At 37.2% G+C, this 26,727-nt stretch overlaps 2 protein-coding genes across 5 annotated transcripts in view; both read right to left on the bottom strand.

The window, feature by feature from the left end:
- Positions 1 to 1,032: 1,032 nt before the first annotated feature.
- On the bottom strand, positions 1,033 to 2,518 carry LOC137247046 (uncharacterized). Its single transcript, XM_067778116.1, has 3 exons — positions 1,841 to 2,518; positions 1,560 to 1,750; positions 1,033 to 1,482 (listed from the first exon to the last, which is right to left on the bottom strand). Exons 1-3 carry the CDS (start codon positions 2,283 to 2,285, stop codon positions 1,411 to 1,413), a joined length of 708 nt encoding a protein of 235 aa, XP_067634217.1. The 5' UTR covers positions 2,286 to 2,518; the 3' UTR covers positions 1,033 to 1,410.
- Positions 2,519 to 10,344: 7,826 nt separating this feature from the next.
- Positions 10,345 to 26,727, bottom strand: part of LOC137247043 (serine/threonine-protein kinase PITSLRE-like) — a 47,009-nt gene continuing 30,626 nt past the window's right edge. For 3 of the 4 annotated variants that reach the window (XM_067778114.1, XM_067778112.1, XM_067778115.1), the window contains exon 2: positions 10,345 to 11,149. In XM_067778114.1, coding sequence (XP_067634215.1) covers positions 10,617 to 10,892 — 276 coding nt within the window. In that variant the 5' untranslated portion in view covers positions 10,893 to 11,149 and the 3' untranslated portion in view covers positions 10,345 to 10,616. Of the gene's footprint in view, positions 11,150 to 11,748; positions 12,037 to 26,727 lie in introns of those variants that run through there. The other variant, XM_067778113.1, reaches the window with a different exon arrangement.

The raw sequence follows: 26,727 nt of genomic DNA, 5'->3' as shown, positions 1-26,727 counted from the left end.
TTATTTTAGTTTGTTGTATTTTATTTTATTTTATTTTATTTTAGTTTATCATTTTTATTTTATTTTATTAAATTTTTTTTTTATTTTTCTGTTTCCTTTATTCCATTTTATTTGATTTAAGTTCATTTTATTTTGTTTTATGTCATCTTGTTTTATTTCGTTTTATCACTAAAGGTACCTTAATTTTATGATTTGTTTTACTTCTTAATTTTCTTTTTGGTACATTTTTTATTTTTTTATTTTTTTGTTAGATTCTTTTTATTTCATTTATATTGTCTTATTCTTTTATTAAATACTTTTTAACTCATACAATTTTTTACAACTTTACAAATTTTTATATTTTTTCCTTAAATTTTTTTTTTTTTTCGTATTTTTTATTTAAGCTAAATTTTATATTTTTTTTTATTTTTCTTTAAGGTACCTTAATTTTTTATTTCCTTTTTTATTTTTAAAGTTTCTTGTTTTTATTTCATTTATTTTTCATAAATTACTTTTTTATTTTAAACTTTTTTTTATATTTTAAAGTATCTTTATTTTAATCCTTTTAATTTTTCTTTTATTATTCTTATTTTCTTTGTGTCCCATATTCTTCTATTTTCAATAATTTTTGTGTATGTTTGTTACTTTTTGTTATTTCACCATTTGACTTTAAAACAAATTACTTTTTTTGTATTTATTTTTATTTTTCTATTTCCTTTTTTATTTATTTTTATCATTAATTATTTTGGCCTTGAAAGTTCAATATAGTCATATTGAATAATTTCACGAGATGCTCAAGCTAATATCTCAATGGTATTTGATACCGGGTTGATATCCGACAAAGCACCATCAGCATCGTTAACAGTTCACAGAATACTTAACAGAATACCCATCACGAGCTTAAGTATTTTCTTTTCAAAGATATGAGTAACTTTTCCAATCTTTCCAAACTAACTTTTCCAACTGCTAATGATCTCCGAGCTAGAATTTGAAAAAAACTACATTTTAGACCAGACTTTGATTCTCCGAAAGAAAACGCAAAAAACTCACAAAAACATTTTCAAAATTGATTTATTGATTAGAGTATTTCGACTGCTGATATACCCTGTATCGGCATACTCTTCGATAACGCCATATTGAGAAAATAAAAAGACTTTTAAAAAACGATAGAATGGACGAAACGAAGATATGGAATGTTTATGAAAAAATCTGAGATAGGACTTTAAAACAAATATTGAGATAGGAATTTTTCCGAAGTGGCAGCCGAGATAGGTTGATATTCCACTCAGCAGTCGAGTTGTAAATATTAAAATTTAATTATATAAATATGTTTATGTGCACATTCATTGTTCATTGTTTAGAACGTACAAGGTACATAGTTATGAGAAGTCTGTATTGTATTAGTATACGTGAAATGCAAATAATTTTAATTTACGAGAGCGTAGGCAAAATACTTTTTTGTATATAATCAAGCACAACGCCTATTTTTTCTTGTACATTGGCCTGTTGAATAAAAGAAAAAAGAAAGAGAGATAAATAAATATACGCGATAAAAAGCAATCGCCATTTCTATTGCTTACACTTATTGCATTCGTATTATTATCACTTTTATAGGCAACATTGTAATAATCGTCTTGATATTCGCCTGACACGCGCACCTTCGTACTTGGCGTTTGATCCACCGTTGTTTGTGGTGCTGCTTGCCCTACTGGCTGAGCCACAGGTTCACTCGTTGCATTACTTCTGTCGGATTCATCAACTGCAGTCGGAACTTATAATAGTACACAAAATAGTAAAAGCACACAAATTTAACGAAATTCTGTAGCTTTTAAAAAGTCACACTTTTAGAGATTCCCCTTACCCTCTTCTACAGGCCACAATTGCCTCTCATATTTGTAGTCATAACGCTGTTTCTCATCATCATCATTTATATATTCCAATTGTACGATTTGCCAACCATTATTATTAAAATTGAAATCCACTGAGAAACGTAAATGATCCTTTGGTCCCAAACTTAAGCCACCAAGACCAGTGGGTCCACGTTTTGGTTCAATATGCACATAAGCTAAACCACGATCACCATAACCACCTTCATAGGGTAAATGTACATGATGATATGTACCGCTATCATCAGGCACATATTTACCACGATCAGCTCCATACAATTGGGGCACATAACGTCCATTGCGTAATACTGGCAGTAAATCTTCAAGGTCTTGCGGGCGGCCATAAGCCAATTGATGACTGAACATTAGCATTAACATTAATAGTTTTATAAGTAAATTATCACCACGGATATGATGCATTTTTGCAACAGTATTTATTATTTAAATATAACTTATTTGGTAATAATCGAATTATTATAATTTTTTTTTTTTTTTCAATAAAAAGCACACGATATTACGTATACGCCACGTCTATCGCACCATTTTACTCTTTCAACCGCTCATTTACTACTGAATCGTAGATTTTTGCTGCTCCATTACACTTGGGTTTATTTTTATATTTCATCGCATTTTTGCATTTTGATATATCTCGTTTGAATACAAATATTGTTTTAAATTTATTATCTAGCACAATTATTGCACTTGATTAGTGAAGCGCCTATAAATGCCATATGAACGCATTGAGTTATGGTCAAATGTCATAGCTAATCAGATTGTCGTCACATATATTTGAACTGGTTGAAAACATAATATTTATAAATAACTGTAATATAAACAGCTTCACCTTAAGCTATCAAATGCTCTAAGCGTATGCATATGCTCATCATAGTCATTAAATGGCGGTTTTGACCATTGCTTTTCCTAAAGCATTAAATTTATGTCAGTTTGGAGCATAAAGACACACTTGTATAATAAAATGTTTGTCAAAAATTACGTTTTTATGCAGCTTGGTAGAGCAGCAGATACCTGCAGTTAAGGGCCAAAGTAGTCAGTAAACATTCAAATTCATTAAATAGAGTTTTTGTGATGCATACATCAAGGCGAGACGTCTTACAAATCAAAGCACATATAACACAAGCATGATGCGTTGCCGCATGACCTCATCGTTACTTACACAGTGATTGAAGAGCCATTAAAAAGGCCAAGCTTTCTAAATAAAATAACCCAAATGGAATAGCTATGCTTCACGCATATTTTCTTTTTACCGCTGAAGGATAATTCCACTACCAAAGCCTGGAAACCCAGTTAAGGACGATGAGTCGTATCTGCCAATATAATACCGTTCCGCTTTCTTAATTTAAATGCAAGTTTTGGTAAAACCCAGTGATCAGCATGGCTTATGTAAACTGCATAGCACCACCACCGCGCTTAACACTGTTAAAACCTTATGTCTTATTAAAAGCGCTTCGCACATGGAAGGCTCACCACTTCCTCGTCGTCGAAATAGGTTTATCACAAGTTATCGGAGCGTCTGGTAGGAGTCGGTACAATTTAGAAACGAAACTTGAAAATCTAGGAGAAATCAGTTGGGTACGCCACAAGAGGGAGCTACATTATTTCCTATACCGACTGCATGTTAATGGCAGAATGCGCTGGCGCATTAAGGGATACATTAGTTACCAAAATGAATGATAGTCTTCCCGGTCTATCTGTTTTTTTCTCACAAAACCTAGCAATGTCACCGAACAATTGCACGGCCATCCTGTTCAAGATGTGGCACAATAACATCATGGAAATATTGGACGTTATTTGACCAGCCCAATTTGCAGATACTCCAACGCAACCTCACATATCTGTGGCGAAACCTGTTTCTTTAACAGCCGAAGCTCTAGCTACCCCAAGCTGCTCATGAAGCTAGACGTTGGTGGCGGTATGGCCTAGAAAGTTCAATGCGGTAATATTAAATCGGCCCCGAAATGGTCGGACTTGTATCCTAAAGGTACTTATTATCAAAACGTACAGGATCTATAGCCGACAAAGCAACATCGATAGCACTCTCAAAAACCTTCGGGAGTGTCTTCATTGTTACAACAAAAACTAGTTTGTCAACAGGTATGATGCTGATGGCGAAACCGGCAATTGATATTTCGAAGGACATCGCGGGCTGAAAATACATGCTGCTAACGTGGAAAAAAGACAAAACTTTAACTAAAGGAGGATTTTTGGCAAACAAGAACTCATCTAGTATACAACTAGTTTATTAGACTGCAGGGACACTATATCGACAAGGCAAAACCGAAACATCATATGGTGGTTATGAACCAACTACACGTTTAAAAGTTCGAGTTTTAATCTGAAACTTTTTTATACTGCCTATTTGATCAAACCAAATTAGTTGTAAAATTTTAATAATAACTGTTTTGGGAAATGAGTTTCAATTTCAACTTTGTATTTAAAAACAAAACTGTGCCGTATGCCTGTAGGTCTTGAGTCGAAGTGCTCTGAAACATAGCCATCACATCTGAACTTTTTGGTTTTGTTTAAAGGTCAGTAGTGTAGATTTATAACTATTTAAATATTTGGTTTTTTTTAAAGCTGAAGTCTATGTTTGAGCTTTTAAACTTTTTGCGGTTATTTTAAAACCAGAAGTTTCGATTTTTAAGTTTTTTGTCTTATTTTAAAATAGTAATGTTAGTTTCTTTGACGGTTCCGATATTCTGTCCGGTTTTGGTTCTGCTTTCAGTTCTGGCATCAGTTTCGGTGCCGTTAGTAATTTCTGTTTAGGTTTTCGGCCCAATATCAGTTCTGCTCTCGGCTCCAGTGCCGATTTAGGGTTCGGTTCCTGGTTTGTTTTCTGTGCGCGTTGTTAGATCCTTTCTCGCTTCCTATTCCTGTGCCAGTTTCCGTTCGGTCGTATTGCGTTTCCGGTTTCGGTTCTGGTCTCGGCTCTGCTTCCATTGGCAGTTTCTGTTCCTAAGCATTTCCGGTTTCGGTTTTCATCCGATTTTGGTTCCGATCTAAGTATCGGATTCAGTGCATTTACAGTCTTGCTTCGGTACCGTTTTCGGTCACAGCTTTGGTTTCAGGTACGGTTTTAGTTCCGGTTTTTCTCGCGGAAGTGAAAGGTTCGGTTCCTTTTTCAGTTGACACTTTGCTGCAGGCTCGGTTACGATTTCTATTCTGAAACTGAAGGATTCGGTTCGGAAGTCGGCCGCTGGCTCATTTGTGGCTCTGCTAGTTATCATTTTCTACACTATCATCATTTCTGCATTTTATTCCTCCTCCTCTTTTCTTTCAGTTTCTTTGCATATTCTTTGCCTTTTCCTTTCGCCTTTTCCCTTTTGCTTTATTTAATCATTACTTTTGGGATTCCGCTCCGGTTTAATTAACTTATTTGGTGTCTGATTGCGCCCATTTCAGCTCATTAGAGTTCACTGCACTGTTTTTCCATGGTCAAGATAGTTTCAGGTACACTAATTTTTAGAGCTAATTGGTGAGGAAGTACAATAACAGATTTGCGTATGTATATGTTAGAACATATAAAATAGGTTCGCAGGTCAAACTGGGACAAACAGTAACTTATTCTCTAACAAAACTGTACTATTTAAATAAGTTTAAGGTTATTTTGTAAGCGTGTACGATTTTTATTAAACGGTGACATAAATTGGGAACGCGTGTGAGTAGCCTCCGCTGTCGATCTTAAGGAGCAACCTCTCTTCCCCTCTCGACAGATTGTCAGCGTTCATAACTTTCTTAAAAACGCATTCGCACTGCAATCGCTGGGCTTCCGTCACCGTGATATACATTTTTAAATATTTGGTATTATCGCGTAGTGACGTGTGCAAATTTCAAGTGTTTTCTTTAGACATTATTTTACCGGTTACAAAGCTTAAGTTGATATCTTTAGGTATTCAATTGGAATATCAATTGAAGAAGTATCACTATGGAGAAATTAGTGGAACACTAGACTGTAAAATGTTTAGGCGTAATGTATTGAATGAATGAATTAATTAATTAGGCAAATTTCATTGCTAATCACCAATCGTAGTTAATTAATGAAATTATTTAAAAAGTTTAGCTTATCATTATCTACCCACAAGCGTTTTAAAACATATTTTGTATTTGTAATAAAGTTTGTATACGAAGATACAAGTAGCGTCAATCATCATTAACCAATCCCACTACATCGTTTGATATAAAGATTATTATCTATGGAATCAGCGTGGAATGCCAAACAATGATGGCGGAGCAAAGTAGTTTAAAAGCAAGTAGATAGAAACCTGAAGTACGTACACATACTAAATATACTATTACATTTTATTTTATTTATTACTGTACATTCTCGATGGCTAACCAATGCAAGCAGGGTATTACGTTTATATACAATAACTAATACGCCATCGGAAAATTTTGAAAACTTTAGCAGTTTATATTATTATAATTTATGTGCCAATGTATTTCAATGTAAAATACTGTTTTATACGGCAGTGTACTTTTATCAAAGTTTATTCGTTGGAAACGATTTTACTTAATATTGTAGATGGTGTAATCCAAAATAATTCATATTACGCTCATCCAGAAAACATTTTATTAGCAACGTCATTTGATGATAGAAAAGCCATACGTGATAGAGCTATGATAAAAATGTTATACTATCGAGAAAAAATACTTGATCCAACCAAACTCAGAGTTTACAAAAAATATAATATAAATTTTAATGCTTTAGAATATACTGATATGATTGATCCGAATGACGATAGTTTACTATCTGAACCGGCATTCACAAAAATGTTCCATACGATCACTTGGTACAATTCTTAGATTATGATGAGCCAACACTAGATGATCCAATATTCCAATGCATATACAAGGAACAGAAAGATACGTACAGTTGTTAGCATCTGTTTCCAAACATGTAATAGAAAACAAGTAAGGAAGGCTAAGTTCGGGTGTAACCGAACATTACATACTCAGCTGGAGCTTTGGAAACAAAATAAGGGAAAATCACCATTTAGCAAAATTAACCTAGGGTAACCCTGGAATGTGTTTGTATGACATGGGTTTCAAATGGAAGGTATTAAAGTATATTTAAAAGGGAGTGGGCCATAGTTCTATAGGTGAACGCTATTTCAGGATATCGCCATAAAGGTGGACCAGGGGTGACTCTAGAATATGTGTTGTACGATATGGGTATCAAATGAAAGGTGTTAAGGAGTATTTTAAAAGGGAGTGGGCCTTAGTGCTATAGGTTGACGCCTTTTCGAAATATCGCCATAAAGGTGGACCAGGGGTGACTCTAGAATATGTGTTGTACGATATGGGCATCAAATGAAAGGTGTTAATGAGTATTTTAAAAGGAAGTGGGCCTTAGTGCTATAGGTGGACGCCTTTTCGAGACATCGCCATAAAGGTGGACCAGGGGTGACTCTAGAATGTGTTTGTACGATATGGGTATCAAATGAAAGGTGTTAATGAGGATTTTAAAAGGGAGTGGCCCTTAGTTGTATATGTTTAGGCGTTTTCGAGATATCGACCAAAATGTGGACCAGCGTGACATCATCTGTCGGGTAACGCTAATTTATTTATATATGTAATACAAGGAACAGTATTCCTGCCAAGATTCGAAGCGCGTTTGATTACGCCCTGCAGAACTTTTGTCATTTTCTTCTACTTCATATGATAGGTGTAACACCCATTTTACAAAGTTTTTTCTAAAATTATATTTTACGTCATTTAACCAATCCAATTACCATGTTTCGTCTCTTTTTTCATATTTCGAATAGAATTATGGCATTTTTTCATTTTTCGTAATTTTCGTAATTTTCGATATTGAAAAAGTGGGCGTTCTCATAGTCGGATTCGCCATTTTTTATTCCAATATAAAGTGAGTTCAAATAAGTACGTGAACTAAGTTTAGTAAAGATATGTCGATTTTTGCTCAAGTTATCGTGTTAACGGCCGAGCGGAAGGACAGACGGACGACTGTGTATAAAAACTGGGCGTGGCTTCAACCGATTTCGCCCATTTTATTAGAAAACAGTTAGCGTCACAAAATCTACGACCCTACCAAATTTCAAAAGGATTGGTAAATTTTTGTTCGATTTATGGCATTAAAAGTATTTTAGACGAAGTAAATGAAAAAGGGCGGAGCCACGCCCATTTTGAAATTTTCTTTTAGTTTTGTATTTTGTTGCACCATATCATTACTGGAGTTGAATGTTGATATAATTTACTAATATAATGTAATGATATTCAATTTTTTGTTAAAATTTGACTAAAAAAAAAATTTTTTTTTTTAAAGTGGACGTGTTCGTAATCCAATTTTGCTAATTTTTCCCCAGCACACATATAGTAATAGGAGTAACGTTCCTGCCAAATTTCATCGTGATATCTCCTACGACTGCCAAATTACAGCTTGCAAAACTTTGAAATTACCTTCTTTTAAAAGTGGGTGATGCCACCCCCCTTGTCCAAAATTTTTCTAATTTTCCATTTTGCGTCGTAAGGTCAACGCACCTACCAAGTTTCATCGCTTTATCCGTCTTTGGTAATGAATTATCGCACTTTTTCGGTTTTTCGAAATTTTCGATATCAAAAAAGTGGGCGTGGTTATGGTCCGATTTCGTTCATTTTAAATAGCGGTCTGAGACGGGTGCCCAGGAACCTACGTACCAAATTGTATCAACATACCTCAAAATTTACTCAAGTTATCGTGTTTACGGACGGATGGCGGACATGGCTAAAGGAATTTCTTTTTTCGCCCAGATCATTTTGATATATAGAAGTCTATATCTATATCGACTAGTTTATGCCGTACTGTACAGTTAATATACTCCGTGAGCTCTGCTCAGCTGAGTATAAAAACGTGAAGGTGATATGGCTGTTACAGCAGAAAGTCGTGAAAAACAACCACGAATGGAGAGCAAAAAAGATTTTAAAAAATAACAACATAACGTTACTTTTATTTTGAAAAATACGTTAAAATGGTCAATTCTAAGTAAAAAAAATAAATTTTTAAATAAATCACATTAAACTTATAAAAATTGTGTTTTTTTGCTTATTACTTGAAAATATAGGTTTTTTGTTTTTTTTTTTTTTTTTGAATATTTTTTCCTACTAAAACGAATTCGAAAAAAGAAAAATTTTCCATAACAAATTTGTTAGAAATGATAATAAAGTAGTTAAAAGTTCATTTTAGGATAATTTCTCGTATTCTAAGCCTGATATCTCTACTAATTTCAATTCAAATTCAAAAACACTATATTAATACAGATTCTGCAATGTGCGTAAAATATCTTTAAAGTAAGCCCAATATGATATTTTTCCTATAATTTCAGAAGATATGAAGATTTTTTGACCAAACCCTACATTCATATGCCAAAATATCTATTTTGCAAAAATCGGACTTACAGCTATGGTGTATTCAACAATTTTTCTTAGAATAATCTGTAGATTACGTTTTTGCTATACTTCTGATGGAAAAAAGATCCATCCATACAATTCGACCGGCTCTAATATATATATATATATATGTTTGAAAATTAAATATTGTAATTGAATAATGTGAGCCTCTATAAGCCACATTTTTTTATTGAAAGATTCCATAAACGGTATAATTCCAAAATCAACGTATCAACGTGGAGGAATGAACTATGCAATGGCGTACACGGGACTTCCGGCGATATGTTATCATACGCTCTGGCGTATATAAATTTAACAATTTTCGATTGTAATGGTTTCCATTTTGGTTATGAGGAATATATTAAAACAAATATGTGTGTTTTTTGATTAAAATATATATAACTTAATTATATATTAATACATATGTACGTTTAATAATTAAAGTAAAATCAAAATCTTGTATTTAATCAGAAAAGGAATTCACATTGCTAAAAGTGGTAAAATTAAGTATTGACAGCGAAGATGGGAATGCTCAGAGTATTGAACAAATAAGTTAACAGTAAACAAATATGCAGCTATTAATATTCGAATTAAAGGTATTGCACCTACGTAATATATTCGAAAATGTCTATGTAGTGCATACATTTTTTTTTCATGCTATAAATACATTATTATTAGGCCTGCGACCTTTGTGCATGACCTTTCAACCTAATTTTGTATATCACATAGGGATTAAGAGTCACACCAGCTAGATGGGAGAGTCTCTGCCTTGCCAGAGCGTGTTAACCGACGTTTCATGCTCCAGCTCACAGAAATGACAAATTTGAGTATATCATAGATTTCACTTACTTACATAGGCGATATCGTAGACCGCAGTGTCACGTAGAGTACCCAGTAAGAGTTCTTAGGTTATCCCTGCTTAGATTAATGAGTTTGGCCTATCTTTGCCCTGGGCAGTCAATCTAGTGACGTCTTAGTTGTTTTGTTTCCCAGCTCTAAATACATTAAATGTTTTCTATTTAATTCAGTACTAGGTGTTGTTATCCCAACAGCTGATTGCTTATGCTCCATACAGCGCCTTGTACTTTAATATGTCAGTTAATCGAAGTCAACTAAAATTTTCTTTTTAACTTGGCATTCTTCTGCACGGCGAATTTGTTGAATTCGCTTTGCCACCAGCTGGTGTGGATTTTCCTTGATTTAAGCAAACACCCAAAATAATAATTATTTGAATTTCAAGTTTTAAACAAATTTCAGAGATTATTCAACAAAGAAAAAATCTTTCAAAATTATTTTGCACAATAAATATTTTTTTAAGTCATCCGAAACTATTTTTATAAATTTATTAATTTATTTCTTCAAAAATAATCCTGCACTCAGCACAAATCCGGTATTCATAGCGGTCTTCTTATTTCCAGTTATAATACCAGACATAACTTTACTATTGCTGGAAGCAGATGCGTTGTTGCTACCACCACCAGTACCAGCGGCACCATTACTATTACTAACAATAATTTCATCGCGTCTCAACTGTTTGAATTGTGAGCCTCCTGAAGGCGGTTTGGGCGATGAGGTCAGCGCTTTGCGTGCATCCAATTCACTTTTTGCCCGCCATGTGGGAAACATGGACGGTTCGTGGGTAGCGGTATTTCGCTGAAGTAGCTGTGTTTTAATGCCGTATCGGTGGTCAGTCTTTTCTTGGGATCATAAGTAAGGAGCCCCTGTAGCCATTTAATGCCAATGTCGGTGGTTTTTTCTGCGAAACGTTTTCGTATATTGGAAACTGGGTAGTCAGCGAATTGTGAATTCTAAATCAGCATATTACGGACGGCAGGTAATTCCTTGTAACCAGGCCAAATGCGTTCATTGGGTGTGCCAAGTTCCTGTGAAATGAAATAATAAAATGTTATAAAAGTTATGTGTATGATAAAAAATTGTTCATAAATAGATATAAAGGATTTCATTTGAAAATACTTCAAAGGAAATTAATATAAAAATAATTCCAAAGGTTATCTAAGTTATTGCATAATATTTTCCTGTCTTCATCTAGGTATCATTTTCTTTATATCACCACGATTACTATTCCCAAAATGACGTTTGTTGCCCGCAGCTGTGGCTTCTGCCTCATATACTATAGTTATGCAAAAGACCAAGCAACTATACGTTAATACACGGCAAGATTTAATGGTTGTGTTCCAAGTATTTTGTGATTCCAGTAGTATTCTTGAATCAGGATGTTTTTTTTTTTTAGAGATATAATTTTGCTTTTTAAATGGCACCACGCCAGTCACAAGGTCAGTAATATGTTTGTTAGTTTTTTTATAAATTTATTTTTCCATGTTCACAAAAAGTGAATTTCAATGAGTATTGCATAGTATATAAACCGAGCTTCTTATTCAGCATAAAGTATATATAAACACTGCACTTAAAATTATTAACAAACAATCAATATTATTGCGTTACACTGTTTTCATTTATTTACAATTGTCAGGTGTGCAATATTGCAATATTGCCAGCTCGTTAAAACGATGCTGTTCCGAAAAAAGTGCACTGCAAAGTTTTCCAAAGTAATAAAAGTAAAAAGTGGTTATACTGGCTACGTATTGGGTTTGACAGTCGCTGTGAATACGTAGTGACTACGTAAGAGTACAAACGCGAATACGTAAGAAGTTATAAAATACGAACTTCTGGGTGAATGGGTGAATGTGAATGTGAGTGAGTGCGACTCACACATTCACGGTGGCATAATAGAGCTCGCAATTTACAAAACGGGCCTAAGATATTTTTCGAATAAATTCCGAAAATCAAAAAAAATTGCCGCAGGCCAAAATTTGGAATAAAAAATCGCGTGATTTTGTTATTTAAAATTCTCTAATCATATTACGATACGATATTAAGATACTCAAAAATCTTCTATGCTCTATTCCAAAAATAAAACGCAATATTTCAGTTATAGAAAAATTATAAAAAAAACAACAACTATCATAACAAGTAAGGAAGGCTAAGTTCGGGTGTAACCGAACATTACATACTCAGTTGAGAGCTATGGAGACAAAATAAGGGAAAGTCACCATGTAGGAAAATAAAACTAGGGTAACCCTGGAATGTGTTTGTATGACATGTGTATCAAATGGAAGGTATTAAAGAGTATTTTAAGAGGGAGTGGGCCATAGTTCTATAGGTGGCCGCCATTTAAGGATATCGCCGTAAAGGTGGACCAGGGCTGACTCTAGAATTTGTTTGTACGATATGGGTATCAAACGAAAGATGCTAATGAGTATTTTAAAAGGGAGTGGGCCATAGTTCTATAGGTGGACGCCATTTAAGGATATCGCCATAAAGGTGGACCAGGGCTGACTCTAGAATTTGTTTCTACGATATGGGTATCAAACGAAAGGTGCTAATGAGTATTTTAAAAGGGAGTAGGCCTTAGTTCTATAGGTGGACGCCTTTTCGAGATATCGCCGTAAAGGTGGACCAGGGGTGACTTTAGAATTTGTTTGTACGATATGGGTATCAAATGAAAGGTGTTACTGAGTATTTTAAAAGGGAGTGGGCCTTAGTTCTATTGGTGGACGCCTTTTCGAGATATCGCCATAAATGTGGACCAAGGGTGACTCTAGAATTTGTTTCTACGATATGAGTATCAAACGAAAGATGCTAATGAGTATTTTAAAAGGGAGTGGGCCATAGTTCTATAGGTGGACGCCATTTAAGGATATCGCCATAAAGGTGGACCAGGGCTGACTCTAGAATGCGTTTGTACAATATGGGTAACAAATGAAAGGTGTTAGTAAGTATTTTAAAAGGGAGCGGGCCTTCGTTCTATGGGTGGACGCCTTTTCGAGATATTGCTATAATGGTGGACCAGGGGTGCGACTAAAATTTTTTTGTACGATATGGGTATCAAATTAAAGGTATTAATGAGGGTTTTAAAAGGGAGTGGCCCTTAGTTGTATATGTGAAGGCGTTTTCGAGATATCGACCAAAATGTGGACCAGGGTGACCCAGAACATCATCTGTTGGATACCGCTAATTTATTTATATATGTAATACCACGAACAGTATTCCCGCCAAGATTCCAAGCGCTTTTGATTTCGCCCTGCAGAACCTTTTCATTTTCTTCTACTTAATATGGTAGGTGTCACACCCATTTTAGAAAGTTTTTTGCTAAAGATAAATTTTGCGTCAATAAACCAATCCAATTACCACGTTTCATCCCTTTTTTCGTATTTGGTATAGAATTATGGCATTTTTTTCATTTTTCGTAGTTTTCAATATCGAAAAAGTGGGCGTGGTCATAGTGGGATTTCGGCCATTTGTTATACCAATACAAAGTGAGTTCAGATAAGTACGTGGACTGAGTTTAGTAAAGATATATCGATTTTTGCTCAATTTATCGTGACGGTCAACTGTGTATAAAAACTGGGCGTGGCTTCAACCGATTTCGCCCTTTTTCACAGAAAATAGTTATCGTCCTAGAATCTAAGACCCTACCAAATTTCACAAGGAGTGGTACATTTTTGTTCGACTTATGGCATTAAAATTATCCTAGACAAATTAAATGAAAAAGGGCGGAGCCACTCCCATTTTGAAATTTTCTTTTATTTTTGTATTTTGATGCACCATATCATTACTGGAGTTGAATGTTGACATAATTTACTTATATACTGTAAAGATATTAAATTTTTTGTTAAAATTTGACTTTAAAAAAAATTTTTTTTAAAAGTGGGCGAGTCGTTCTCCGATTTTGCTAATTTTTATTAAGCATATATATAGTAATAGGAGTAACGTTCCTGCCAAATTTCATCGTGATATCTTCAACGACTGCCAAATTACATCTTGCAAAACTTTTAAATTACCTTCTTTCAAAAGTGGGCGGTGCCACGCCCATTGTCCAAAATTTTACTAATTTTCTATTCTGCGTTATAAGTTCAACTCACCTACCAAATTTCATCGCTTTAGCCGTCTTTAGTATTGAATTATCGCACTTTTTGTGTTTTTCGAAATTTTCGATATCGAAAAAGTGGGCGTGGTAATGGTCCGATTTGTTCATTTTAAATTGCGATCTGAGATAAGTTCCCAGGAACCTACATACCAAATTTCATCAAGATACTTCCAAATTTACTCAAGTTATCGTGTTAACGGACGGACGGACATGGCTTAATAAAATTTTTTTTCGATACTGAGGATTTTGATATATGGAAGTCTATATCTATCTCGATTCCTTTATACCTGTACAACCAACCGTTATCCAATCAAAGTTAATATACTCTGTGAGCTCTGCTGAACTGAGTGTAAAAATTATTGTTCTGGCCTTGAGCTCGAATCGAACTTGGAATCCATAGTAAAATAAAATCTCCAAAATGTGAATAAACTCGCCAACGCAAAAATGTATAGATTATGGATATGGCGTTAAACCATATGGTTGGCCATAGTATCGTTACGACTAAAGCGTTATTCTATGGCTTCAAAAAATGATTACAATTATTTCCATAAAGTTGGTAGCTATTTCGCAATTTTCTTTCTATCTCAAATACACAAACTTTTGTTGCATACAATCAAAAATATTTATTTACTCGCAATCATTAAAATTTATTTGTACATGATACAAGAAAACAATATCACTATCTCAACTGCTATTTGGAAAACGCCATATCTCAAAATAATTCGAAATTCTGGGATCAGTCGAGTTAGGGTGATATTTCACTCAATTGTTAATTTATAAAAATACCTTTCAATTACTATAACTACGTCACGGATATTAAAAAGGCTTTAACCTTTGGATGTGTTACATCTGTAAATAGACTCAGAAGGCATCCTAACTTACAAACACTCTGTACCACTGCACAAAGGTGTCCTCTCACAATGCCACTGCTCTAGAATCTCCAAAACACGGATCATTTCCATTATATCCAGCACATATAAGTGTTTCTGGTAAAATTCGCGGACTCCGTTTTCTCCGGAAAATATCCTGGCAGCTCGTTTTGTCTAATATAGGCGATTCAGTAGTTTTGAGATGATTGTTAGGTTTCAGTATTGCTGTACTTACCGAACCCCAACCACTAATTTGCAGAGCTAAGCCCGGTCCTAATGTTTGCTGACAAAGAGGTATTGATTGTACTCTAGTAGTCGGAATAAAAAGTTCATCCACTTTAGCTACAGCTATATCCATGTAAAATGTTCTAGGATTATGGTTGGGACCATTATGCACTTCACGCACGTTGCGTTTTTGCCCTCTCTTTGTGTATAAATCACTTAAAAATGTTACACCAGCTAGAAGAATGATATCCGTCATCTCTCGACTTTCAAAGCAATGTCCAAGCGTTACCACCGAATTCTCATTGACTAAGGTACCGGCGCAAACATAACAATAGTTATGAAAAATTGCTACCGTATGTGGGGTCAGCTCAATATCTACATCTACGCCATTTCTAACGCGAAATTGCGCATTTGTATATATCAAATTGCAGCTTAGCACGAGAGCGAGGATCGCGAAATGAATGCTTGAATTCATTTTAGCTTAAGACCTTTTGCACTACTTTTTATACTCAGTTGAGCAGAGCTCACAGAGTATATTAAGTTTGATTGGATAACGGTTGGTTGTACAGGTGTAAAGGAATCGAGATAAATATAGACTTCCATATATCAAAATCATCAGGATCGAAAAAAAATTTGATTGAGCCATGTCCGTCCGTCCGTCCGTCGGTCCGTTAACACGATAACTTGAGTAAATTTTGAGGTATCTTGATGAAATTTGGTATGTAGGTTCCTAAGCACTCATCTCAGATCGCTATTTAAAATGAACGATATCGGACTATAACCACGCCCACTTTTTCGATATCGAAAATTTCGAAAAACCGAAAAACTGCAATAATTCATTACCAAAGACAGATAAAGCGATGAAATTTGGTAGGTGAGTTGAACTTATGACGCAGAATAGAAAATTAGTAAAATTTTCAAGCTGTAATGTGGCAGTCGTTGAAGATATCATTATGAAATTTGGCAGGAACATTACTCCTATCACTATATGTACGCTTAATAAAAATGAGAAAAATCGGAGAAGGACCACGCCGACTTTAAAAAAAAAAAAAAATTAAGTAAAATTTAATATGTTTACAGTATATAAGTAAATTATGTCAACAATCTACTCCAGTAATGATATGGTGCAACAAAATACAAAAATAAAAGAAAATTTCAAAATGGGAGTGGCCCCGCCATTTTTCATTTAATTTGTCTAGGACACTTTTAATGCCATAAGTCGAACAAAAATTTACCAATCCTTTTGAAATTTGGTAGGAGCATAGAGTTTATGACGCTAACTGTTTTCTGTGAAAATGGGCGAAATCGGTTGAAGCCACGCCCAGTTTTTATACACAGTCGTCCGTCTGTCCTTCCGCTCGGCCGCTAACACGATAACTTGAGCAAAAATCGATATATCTTTACTGAACTTAGTTCACGTACTTATCTGAACGCACTTTATCTTGGTATAAAAAATGAACGAAATCCGACTATGACCACGCCCACTTTTTCGATATCGAAAATTACGAAAAATGAAAAAATGCCATAATTCTATACCAAATACGAAAAAAGGGAAGAAACATGGTAATTGGATTGGTTTTTTGACGCGAAATATAACTTTAGAAAAAACTTTATAAAATGGTTGTGACACTTACCATATTAAGTAGAAGAAAATGAAAAAGTTCTGCAGGGCGAAATAAAAAACCCTTGAAATCTTGGCAGGTATTACATATATAAATAAATTAGCGGTATCCAACAGATGATGTTCTGGGTCACCCTGGTTCATATTTTGGTCGATATCTGGAAAACGCCTTCACATATACAACTGCCACCACTCCCTTTTAGAACTCTCATTAATACCTTTAATTTGATACCAATATCGTACAAACACATTCTAGAGTCACCCTAAACCTATAGAACGAAGGCCCGCTCCCTTTTAAAAATACTCTTCAACACCTTTCATTTGATACCCATATCGTACAAACAAAGTCTAGAGTCACCCCCACCTTTATTGCGATACCTCGAAAAGGCGTCCACCTATAGAACTAAGGCCCACTCCCTTTTAAAATACTCATTAACACCTTTCGTTTGATACCCATATTGTACAAACGCATTCTAGAGTCACCCCTGGTCCACCTTTATGGCGATATTTCGAAACGGCGTCCACCTATGGAACCATGGCCCACCCCCTGCCTTTCATTTGATACACATGTCGTACAAACACATTCCAGGGTTTCCCTGGGTTCATTTTCCTACATGGTTTTTTTCCCTTATGTTGTCACCATAGCTCTCAACTGAGTATGTAATGTTCGGTTACACCCGAACTTAACCTTCCTTGCTTGTTAAGTATAAAGTACTATATCTAATTGAGTCTTGTGAACAAAAAATAAGCAAACACTCTTTCTTATAGATTTCAGGAATATTTCTTATTTATGTTAAAGCTATACAAAGGACATTTTTTTTAATTAGTTGAACCAAAAGATTTTGCTCTATTTATATAAAAAAAATTCAAGGAATTTATGCATATTCCAGAGAAATCAATTGAGCTCAGTTTTATCAAAACACGTGCTTTAGTTTTTCAAAAGAAAATTTCCTAGTAATTGTTTGTTTATATATGTATTCGCAGAGTTGTATTGTGTTATTAATTTGAAATGTGTACAATGACTGTATTTTTGTTGAATAAATACAGAAAAGTATAATGAGTACACTTAATTAGCTTTATCTGTTTTCAAACAGCGATAAGCAAACAGTGATAAACAAAAGAAAGAATATACTGGGTTTCTTAAAACGGCGAGGTCCAATACCTCCCTGGAAAACTTATCTTTTGAAATGTCCTTAAATAGTTCCGAAAACAATCAACAGATTCGGCTATAGTTAAAAAAATAGTCGGTAGCAGTTCTGCCGATATGATTTCTGAAATATTTTACTTTAAGACTTTTTCGACACATTTTAGGTATAAAATACACCGTAATTAATTTTATGGGCTATCTTATCGTTCAATCATGAAGTTCAGAAAAAATATATAAAAATTTTATTATTATACAAAAGATATTCTTCAAGACAAGAAATAATGTAAATTTCCCCAAAAATTTCGCCAACTTCGGCTTCCCAGAAAATATATAATGGTTGAACAATGTAAGGGTTGTGAAATATTTGAGCGCCAGGTATTTCACACTCTCTTGACATACCTGTATACGGCTTCAACATCCAGTACCTTATCGTGTATTAAAATGTTGACGGTTATAGCTGATGTGGGATGTTGTAGTCGCAGATGTGTATCGGTCAAGTTTGTTTGCGAATTAATTTTGGTTCAAATAGCTCACTTCCGCATGCTTTCTTTTCCTGATGAAATAAGATTATTATATAGTATCTTATTTTGAATGAGATATGAAGAATAAATGCATGATAATCGCATTCAAAAATCTCTACCAAAACGATTGAAATATGTTCACGACTATGATCAAAAAATGACTATGAAAACCAGTCAAATATTACTCTAAAACATTTAAAGCTCAATTTTACAATGATATCAAATATTAATAACAAGCGTTTCATATGTAAAAGTTCACGAGCTTAACACCGGCTTATAATAATTGAATATTAAATTATTATGTTTTCCTAAGAGAAACTGAAAAGAAAGAAAGAAAGTGATTCCCAGTTCGAATCTCGGTAAAACCTTTGATAACATTACGAAATTGACTGATAATGACTATGTGGCGGTTTTCGAAATGGTACCATCGCAATATGCCAGTAAATGTTTCCTTATTTCTTTTCAGTTTCTCTTAGAAAAACATAATAATTGAATACTCAATTATTATAAGCTGGTATTAAGCTCATGAATTCTTAAATCTAATCTAATATATATTATAAATGGGAAAGTTTGGATGTTAAGATGTTTGGATGTTTGGATGTTTGGATGTTTAGATGTTTGGATGTTTGGATGTTTGGATGTTTGGATGTTTGGATGTTTGGATGTTTGGATGTTTGTCCAGACGTTTGTCTTTGTGACTCAATAACGCAAGAACGGCTGGACCGATTTGGATGAAATTTTGCACACATATAGCCAATAGTCTAGAAGGATCTACTAGCTATATATTTTTCAAAAGGGGCGTGGTCCCCGCCCCCTAGGGACAGTTATAATTTAATTATTATATATTTTCGTCTTTGCGACTGAATCACGCCAGAATGGCTACACGGATTTTGATGAAATTTGGGACACAGACAGTAGTCTACTAGCGAAATTTTTTTCGAACATGGAAAGAGGGGTGGGGGTCCCACGACCCTTCGAGAAATTATTTTTCATAATTTTTACACATTATAACTTTACGTATACTGGCCTTCACCAATATCACAGACTCAAGGGGTCAAATAAGTCGAGGGCTTACAAAGTAAGCAGTGACACCCTCCGCCCGCCCCCCTTTATCACCCCCTCTGGTGTAAAATCCATAAATTGTTATAACTCAATCTAAATTTTCTTCTAAATCAATAGTTTTTGGTATCTGGTACATACAGAACGAGATCTAGACAATTTTGGAGGAACGATCAGTGGTCCTCTCCTCTACTCCCGCCATCCGCCCTCCATCAATTGTTTTTATTAGCACGCTTTTATTAGCTTTACCTGTATGTTTCTATCTAACTTTTTATTCGCTCCAATGCGCCTGCTGCCTTATTAACATGGTTTTATAATTAGCTTCACCTTATTTGTAATCCCGTAAGGGTCATATCGAGACCCTTCCGGGATCATTTCTGGATGGTTTTCGGGCTCGGTCCGGGATTACGCCGGGGTAATTTCGGGACTTTTTCGGGACTATTTCGGGATCATTTTGGGACCCTTCCGGGATCATTTCTGTATAGTTTACGGGATCCGTCCGGGATCCCGTCGGGGTTATTTTGGAACATTTTCGGGACTATTCCGGAATCATTTCGGGACTATTTCGCGATCATTTGGGGACCCTTCCGGCATCATTTCTGGATGGTTTTCGGGATCCGTGCGGGATCTCGTCGGAGTCATATGGGGACTTTTTCGGGATCATTTGAGGGCTCTTCCGGCATCATTTCTGGATGGTTTTCGGGATCCGTGCGGGATCTCGTCAGAGTCATATGGGGACTTTTTCGGGATCATTTGAGGGCTCTTCCGGCATCATTTCTGGATGGTTTTCGGGATCCGTACGGGATATCGTCGGGGTCATTTGGGGGCTCTCCCGGCATTATTTCTGGATGGTTTTCGGGATCCGTCCGGGATCTCGTCGGGGTCATTTGGGGACTTTTTCGGGATCATTTTGGGGCTCATCCGGCATCATTTCTGGATGGTTTTCGGGATCCGTCCGGGATCCCGTCGGGGTCATTTCGGGACTTTTTCGCGACTAATACGGGATCATTTGGGAACCCTTTCGGCATCATTTCTGGATGGTTTTCGGGATCCGTCCGGGATCCCGTCGGGGTCATTTCGGGACTTTTTCGCGACTAATACGGGATCATTTGGGAACCCTTTCGGCATCATTTCTGGATGGTTTTCGGGATCCGTCCGGGATCCCATTAGGGTAATTTCGGGACTATTAGGGGATCATTTGGGAACCTTTCCGGCATCATTTCTGGATAATTTTCGGGATCCGTCCGGGATGCCGACGAGGTCATTTCGGGACTATTTCGGGATCATTTGGGATACCTACCGGCATCATTTCTGGATGGTTTTTGGGATTCGTCCGGGATCCCGTCGTGGGCCTTTCGGGACTTTTTTCGACTAATACGGGATCATTTGCGGACCCTTTCGGCATCATTTCTGGATAGTTGTCGGGATCCCGTCACGGTCATTTCGGGACTATTAGGGGATCATTTGAGGACCTTTCCGGCATCATTTCTGTATTGTTTTCGGAATCCTTTCGGGATCCCGTCAGGGTCATTTTGGGACTTTTTTGGGGCTAATACGGGATCATTTGGGGATCCTCTAGGGGTCGTTTCGTGACTTTTTCTGTTTTATTTCGGGATGATTTGGGGACCCTTCCGGCATAATTTCTTGATGGTTTGCCGGATCCATCAGGGTCATTTCGGGACCATTTTGGGATCATTTGGGGACCCTTCCGAGATCATTTCTGGATCCGTCCGGGATGCCGTAGGAGCCATTTCGGGATTTTTTGTTACTTTTCCGGGATAGTTTTTGGACCCTTCCGGGATCATTTCTGGATCTGTGCGGGATCCCATCTGGGTCATTTCCGGACTATTTCGGGATCATTTTGGGATCCTTCCGGAATCATTTCTGTATGGTTTTCGCGATCCGCCGTTGATTCCCTCGGAGCCATTTCGGAACCTTTTCTGGAGTATGTCGGGGTCATTTGGGGACTTTTTCGGGATCATTTGGGGCTCTTCCGGCATCATTTCTGGATGGTTTTCGGGATCCGTGCGGGATCTCGTCGGGGTCATTTGGGGACTTTTTCGGGATCATTTGGGGGCTCTTCCGGCATCATTTCTGGATGGTTTTCGGGATCCGTCCGGGATATCGTCGGGGTCATTTGGAGACTTTTTCGGGATCATTTGGGGGCTCTTCCGGCATCATTTCTGGATGGTTTTCGGGATCCGTCCGGGATCCCATCAGGGTAATTTCGGGACTATTAGGGGATCATTTGTGGATCTTTCCGGCATCATTTCTGGATAATTTTCGGTATCCGTCCGGGATGCCGACGAGGTCATTTCGGGATTATTTCGGGATCATTTGGGATACCTACCGGCATCATTTCTGGATGGTTTTTGGGATTCGTCCGGGATCCCGTCGGGGTCATTTCGGGACTTTTTCTCGACTAATACGGGATCATTTGCGGACCCTTTCGGCATAATTTCTGGATAGTTGTCGGGATCCGTTCGGGATCCCGTCACGGTCATTTCGGAACTATTAGGGGGTCATTTGAGTACCTTACCGGCATCATTTCTGGATAGTTTTTGGAATCCTTTCGGGATCCCGTCAGGGTCATTTCGGGGCTTTTTCGGGATCATTTAAGGATGGCTTTCAGGATTCGTCCGGGAACCCGTCAGGGTAATTTCTGAACTTTTCCGAGACTATTTCGGGATCATTTTGGGACCTTCCCAAGATCATTTCTGGATGGATTTCGGGATTTGTCCGGGATGCCCTCAGGGTCATTTTGGGACTATTAGGTGAGCATTTGAGGACCGTTCCGGTATCACTTCTGGATGGTTTTCGGTATCCGTTCAGATTCCCGTCGGAATAATTGCGGGACTTTTTCGGGATCATTGGGGTCCCTTCCAAAATCATTTCTGGATGGTTTTTGGGATTCGTCCGGCATCCCGTCGGGGTCATTTCGGGACTTTTTCTCGACTAATACGGGATCATTTGCGGGCCCTTTCGGTATCATTTCTGGATAGTTGTCGGGATCCGTTCGGGATCCTGTCAGGGTCTTTTCGGAACTATTGGGAGATCATTTGAGGACCTTTCCGGCATCATTTCTGGTTAGATTTCGGGATCCTTTCCGGGTCCCTTCAGGGTCATTTCGGGACTTTTTCGGCATCATTTAAGATTGGTTTTCAGGATTCGTCCGGTATCCGTCAGGGTAATTTCTGGACTTTTCCCAGACTATTTCGGGATAATTTTGGGACCCTCCAAAGATCTTTTCTGGATAGATTTCGGGATCTGTCCGGGATGCCGTCAGGGTCATTTTGGGACTATTCGGTGATCATTTGAGGACCTTTTCGGCATCACTTCTGGATGGTTTTCGGTATCCGCTCAGGATCCCGTCGGAATTATTGCGGGACTTTTTCGGGATCATTTGGTGTCCCTTCCGGCATCATTTCTGGCTGGTTTTTGGGATTCGTCCGGCATCCCGTCGGGTTCATTTCGGGACTTTTTCTCGACTAATACGGGATCATTTGCGGGCCCTTTCGGCATCATTTCTAGATATTTGTCGGGATCCGTTCGGGATCCCGTCACGGTCTTTTCGGAACTATTAGGTGATCATTTGAGGACATTTCCGGCATCATTTCTGGATAGTTTTCGGGATTCTTTCGGGGTCCAGTCAGGGTCATTTCGGGACTTTTTCGGGATCATTTAGAGATGGCTTTCAGGATTCGTCCGGGAACCCGTCAGGATAATTTCTGAACTTTTCCGAGACTATTTCGGGATAATTTTGGGACCTTCCCAAGATCATTTCTGGATGGATTTCGGGATCTGTCCGGGATCCCGTCAGGGTCATTTAGGGGTGCGTTCGAGATCCCGTCAGGGTCATTTCGGGACTTCTTCGGGAATATATCGGGATCATTTCTGGATGTTTTATGGGATCCGTCCATGACCCCTTAAGGGTCATTTCGGGACTATTAGGTGATCATTTGAGGACCTTTCCGGCGTCACTTCTGGATGATTTTCGGTATCCGTTCGGGATCCCGTCGGAATCAATGCGGGACTTTTACGGAATCATTTGGGATTCCTTCCGGCATCATTTCTGGATGGTTTTCGGGATTTGTCCGGGATCCCGTAGGGGTTATTTCGGGACCTTTTCGGGGCTAATACGGGATCATTTGGGGATCCTCTAGGGGTCGTTTCGTGACTTTTTCTGTATTATTTCGGGATCATTTTGGGACCCTTTCGGCATAATTTCTTGATGGTTTGCCGGATCCATCAGGGTCATTTCGGGACCATTTTGGGATCATTTGGGGACCCTTCCTAGATCATTTCTGGATCCGTCCCGGATGCCGTAGGAGCCATTTCGGGATTTTTTGTTACTTTTCCGGGATAGTTTTTGCACCCTTCCGGGATCATTTCTGGATCTGTGCGGGATCCCATCTGGGTCAATTCCGGACTATTTCGGGATCATTTTGGAATCCTTCCGGAATCATTTCTGTATGGTTTTCGCTATCCATCGTGGATCCCCTCGGAGCCATTTCGGAACTTTTTCTGGAGTTAGTCGGGATAATTTAGGGACCCTTCCTGGATATTTCCTGGATGGTTTCTGAGATCCGTCCGGGAGCCCGTCAGGGTAATTTCGGAACTTTTTCGGGACTATTTCGGGATCAATTTGGTACCCTTCAGGCATCATTTCTGTGTGGTTATCTGGATAAGTCTAGAATCGTGTCGTTGTCATTTCGGTTTTTTTTGGGACTACTTCGGGAACTTTTGGAAACACTTCCGGGGCGTTTCTGGATGGTTTTCGGGATCCGTCCGCAATAGCGTCGGGGTCATTTCGTGGCTTTTTCTGGATAATTTCGTTATCATTTTGGGATCCTATCAGGTTATCAGCTCATAAAGTTCTTTTTTTTACTCAATTACAAAAATAAAATGCATTAGACAGAAAAAAAATTTTAAACAGATAACTTTATAAGCAGGCTAACGTGAATAGCCCACATATTTCATTTTCTCCTTGCGGACGGGGCCGCGGGTAAAGGCTAGTAATAAATATAAATTGAACACACCATTAAACAAACAAACATAAAAAGCGTTTCGAAATATGAATCATGAATGATTATTCAAGAATAATCCCATTTAGGGTACATTTTTCTCCCGAGGATACATTAATTATCGAACGGAAAATGCTTTTAAACTTGAACGTTTACAAGTAGCGTCCAAGAAAGTAATTTCGGTGTATTTTATACTTAAAAAGTGTCGAAAAAGTCCTAAAGTAAAATGTTTCGGGAATCATATCGGACTGACTGCTGTCGAATATTTTTTAACTATAGCCGAATCTGTTCATTGTTTTCGGAACTATTTCAAGAACATTTCAAAAGATAAATTTCTCAGAAGAGTATTGGATCTCGCCGTTTTAAGAAACCCAGTATATTCTTTCGTTTGTTTATCACTGTGTGCTTATCGCAGTTTGGAAACAGATAAAGCTAATTAAGTGTATTCATTATACTTTTCTGTATTTATTCAACAATAGTACAGCTGTGTACATTTCAAATTAATAACACAATTCAACCCTGCGGATACATATATAAACAAACAATTAATAAAGCAAGTGTTTTGTTAAAGCTGAGCTCATTTCATTTCTCTGGAATATGCATAAATTCCTTGAATTTTTTTTAGATAAATAGAGCAAAATGAAATATCTCTTCTGCAAACACTAAAATGGAAAATTTCCACAACTTTGTTTACTAACTTGTTTTTTGGGTGTACAAAACAAAGTTGTGCAAATTTTCCATTTGAGTGTTTGCAGAAGTAATATTTCAATTTGTCATAAGGTCTGCCAATCAAGTGTAAGGGCGTGATGCAATGAAAAACTCGCTGATGCTCCTAGTCGACTAAGGCCTAGCTTATCTTGCAATTTGTACATTTGCACGTTTCTCAAATAGATTCACGCTCTTCTGAAACACAGTTAAAAATGTGTAGATTACCTTATAATTTTCAGAATATGTATGTCTTTTAAATGAGATCAGAAGGAGCAAACTACCATCAAGCCCAAAATAAAGACATCCAAGCTGAACTCCTTAAAATATGTATGTATACGAAAGCGTTCAATAATGCAGCGACTTACGGAGGGTAATGACAATTCTCTTGGGGAAGAATGATTTATTGGTACGTTGCAGAGAGACAAATTGCAGCTGCCTGGCTTTTTTACACTCTAGCTCTTTGAAGCTGAGATATATAAATCAAAATATCTCCATTCCACTACTGGTTCTCTTCCAAGAACTAAAGACCGGATAGTTCGTCCTCGTTCCCGTTAAAAAATGTAAGAGCACTTATTCTCGGCAGTGCAGCATGCCATTTGTATAGATAGGTCTACCGAAAAAGCTCTTCATTTGCCAACATCAACGTCAAAGGAACTTGCTACAATGTCTCAGCTATGGCGGCGTTATTTATCAATTGACTACTTGAGGGCAGGACTGTACCAACGAAACTCTTTGTCGGGTTCTAAGTAACAAAAGACCTCGCGTATGAGCTGCGAAGTGGTGGTTAATCGTAGCATCTAGCTTATCTTTACAGATCAAAGTTTTGAAAGACCCTACGGTATCTTTTAACACGATACTTAGGTGCGATTGAAAATTGGGCCTCGGGTTGCGAAAGTAGCACTCATTACTCATAGGATGTTTAGTTAAATTGGTATGACCATATGAAACCTTCTAGGCCATACCGCCCTCCCACCCCTAGATTCATGAGGAACTTGGGGTCGCCAGAGCTTCGGCTGTTAAAGAAACAGGATTCACTACGGGTAAGTAAGGTTGACAATTGGGTTGAAGAAGCTATGTATATATTGCGCTGGCAACCCCTTGAGAGGGTTGCGCTACACAACGCCTTGAATCAATTTGGTAGTTTCGTCGCTTCTTAGTCGACAGGCATACCTTCGGGTGTATATTCTATGCCCCCTAACCCGCTGGGGGTCTTTGGCTATATACATTTCAAATCGGGCGCCGCTACCATTTGTTTGGTTGCATTTTCCTATTTTCGTGGTATCCTAAACCGATTTTTCATCCTTCCACCTATTTAAGTGAACCGAATAAATCGGTAACC

Source organism: Eurosta solidaginis, chromosome 3 (genome assembly GCF_040869045.1).
Source record: "Eurosta solidaginis isolate ZX-2024a chromosome 3, ASM4086904v1, whole genome shotgun sequence".
In the NCBI taxonomy this organism is placed as follows: domain Eukaryota; kingdom Metazoa; phylum Arthropoda; class Insecta; order Diptera; family Tephritidae; genus Eurosta; species Eurosta solidaginis.
Note: the sequence above shows the minus strand (reverse complement) of the source record. Positions and strands in the feature narration are given on the sequence as shown.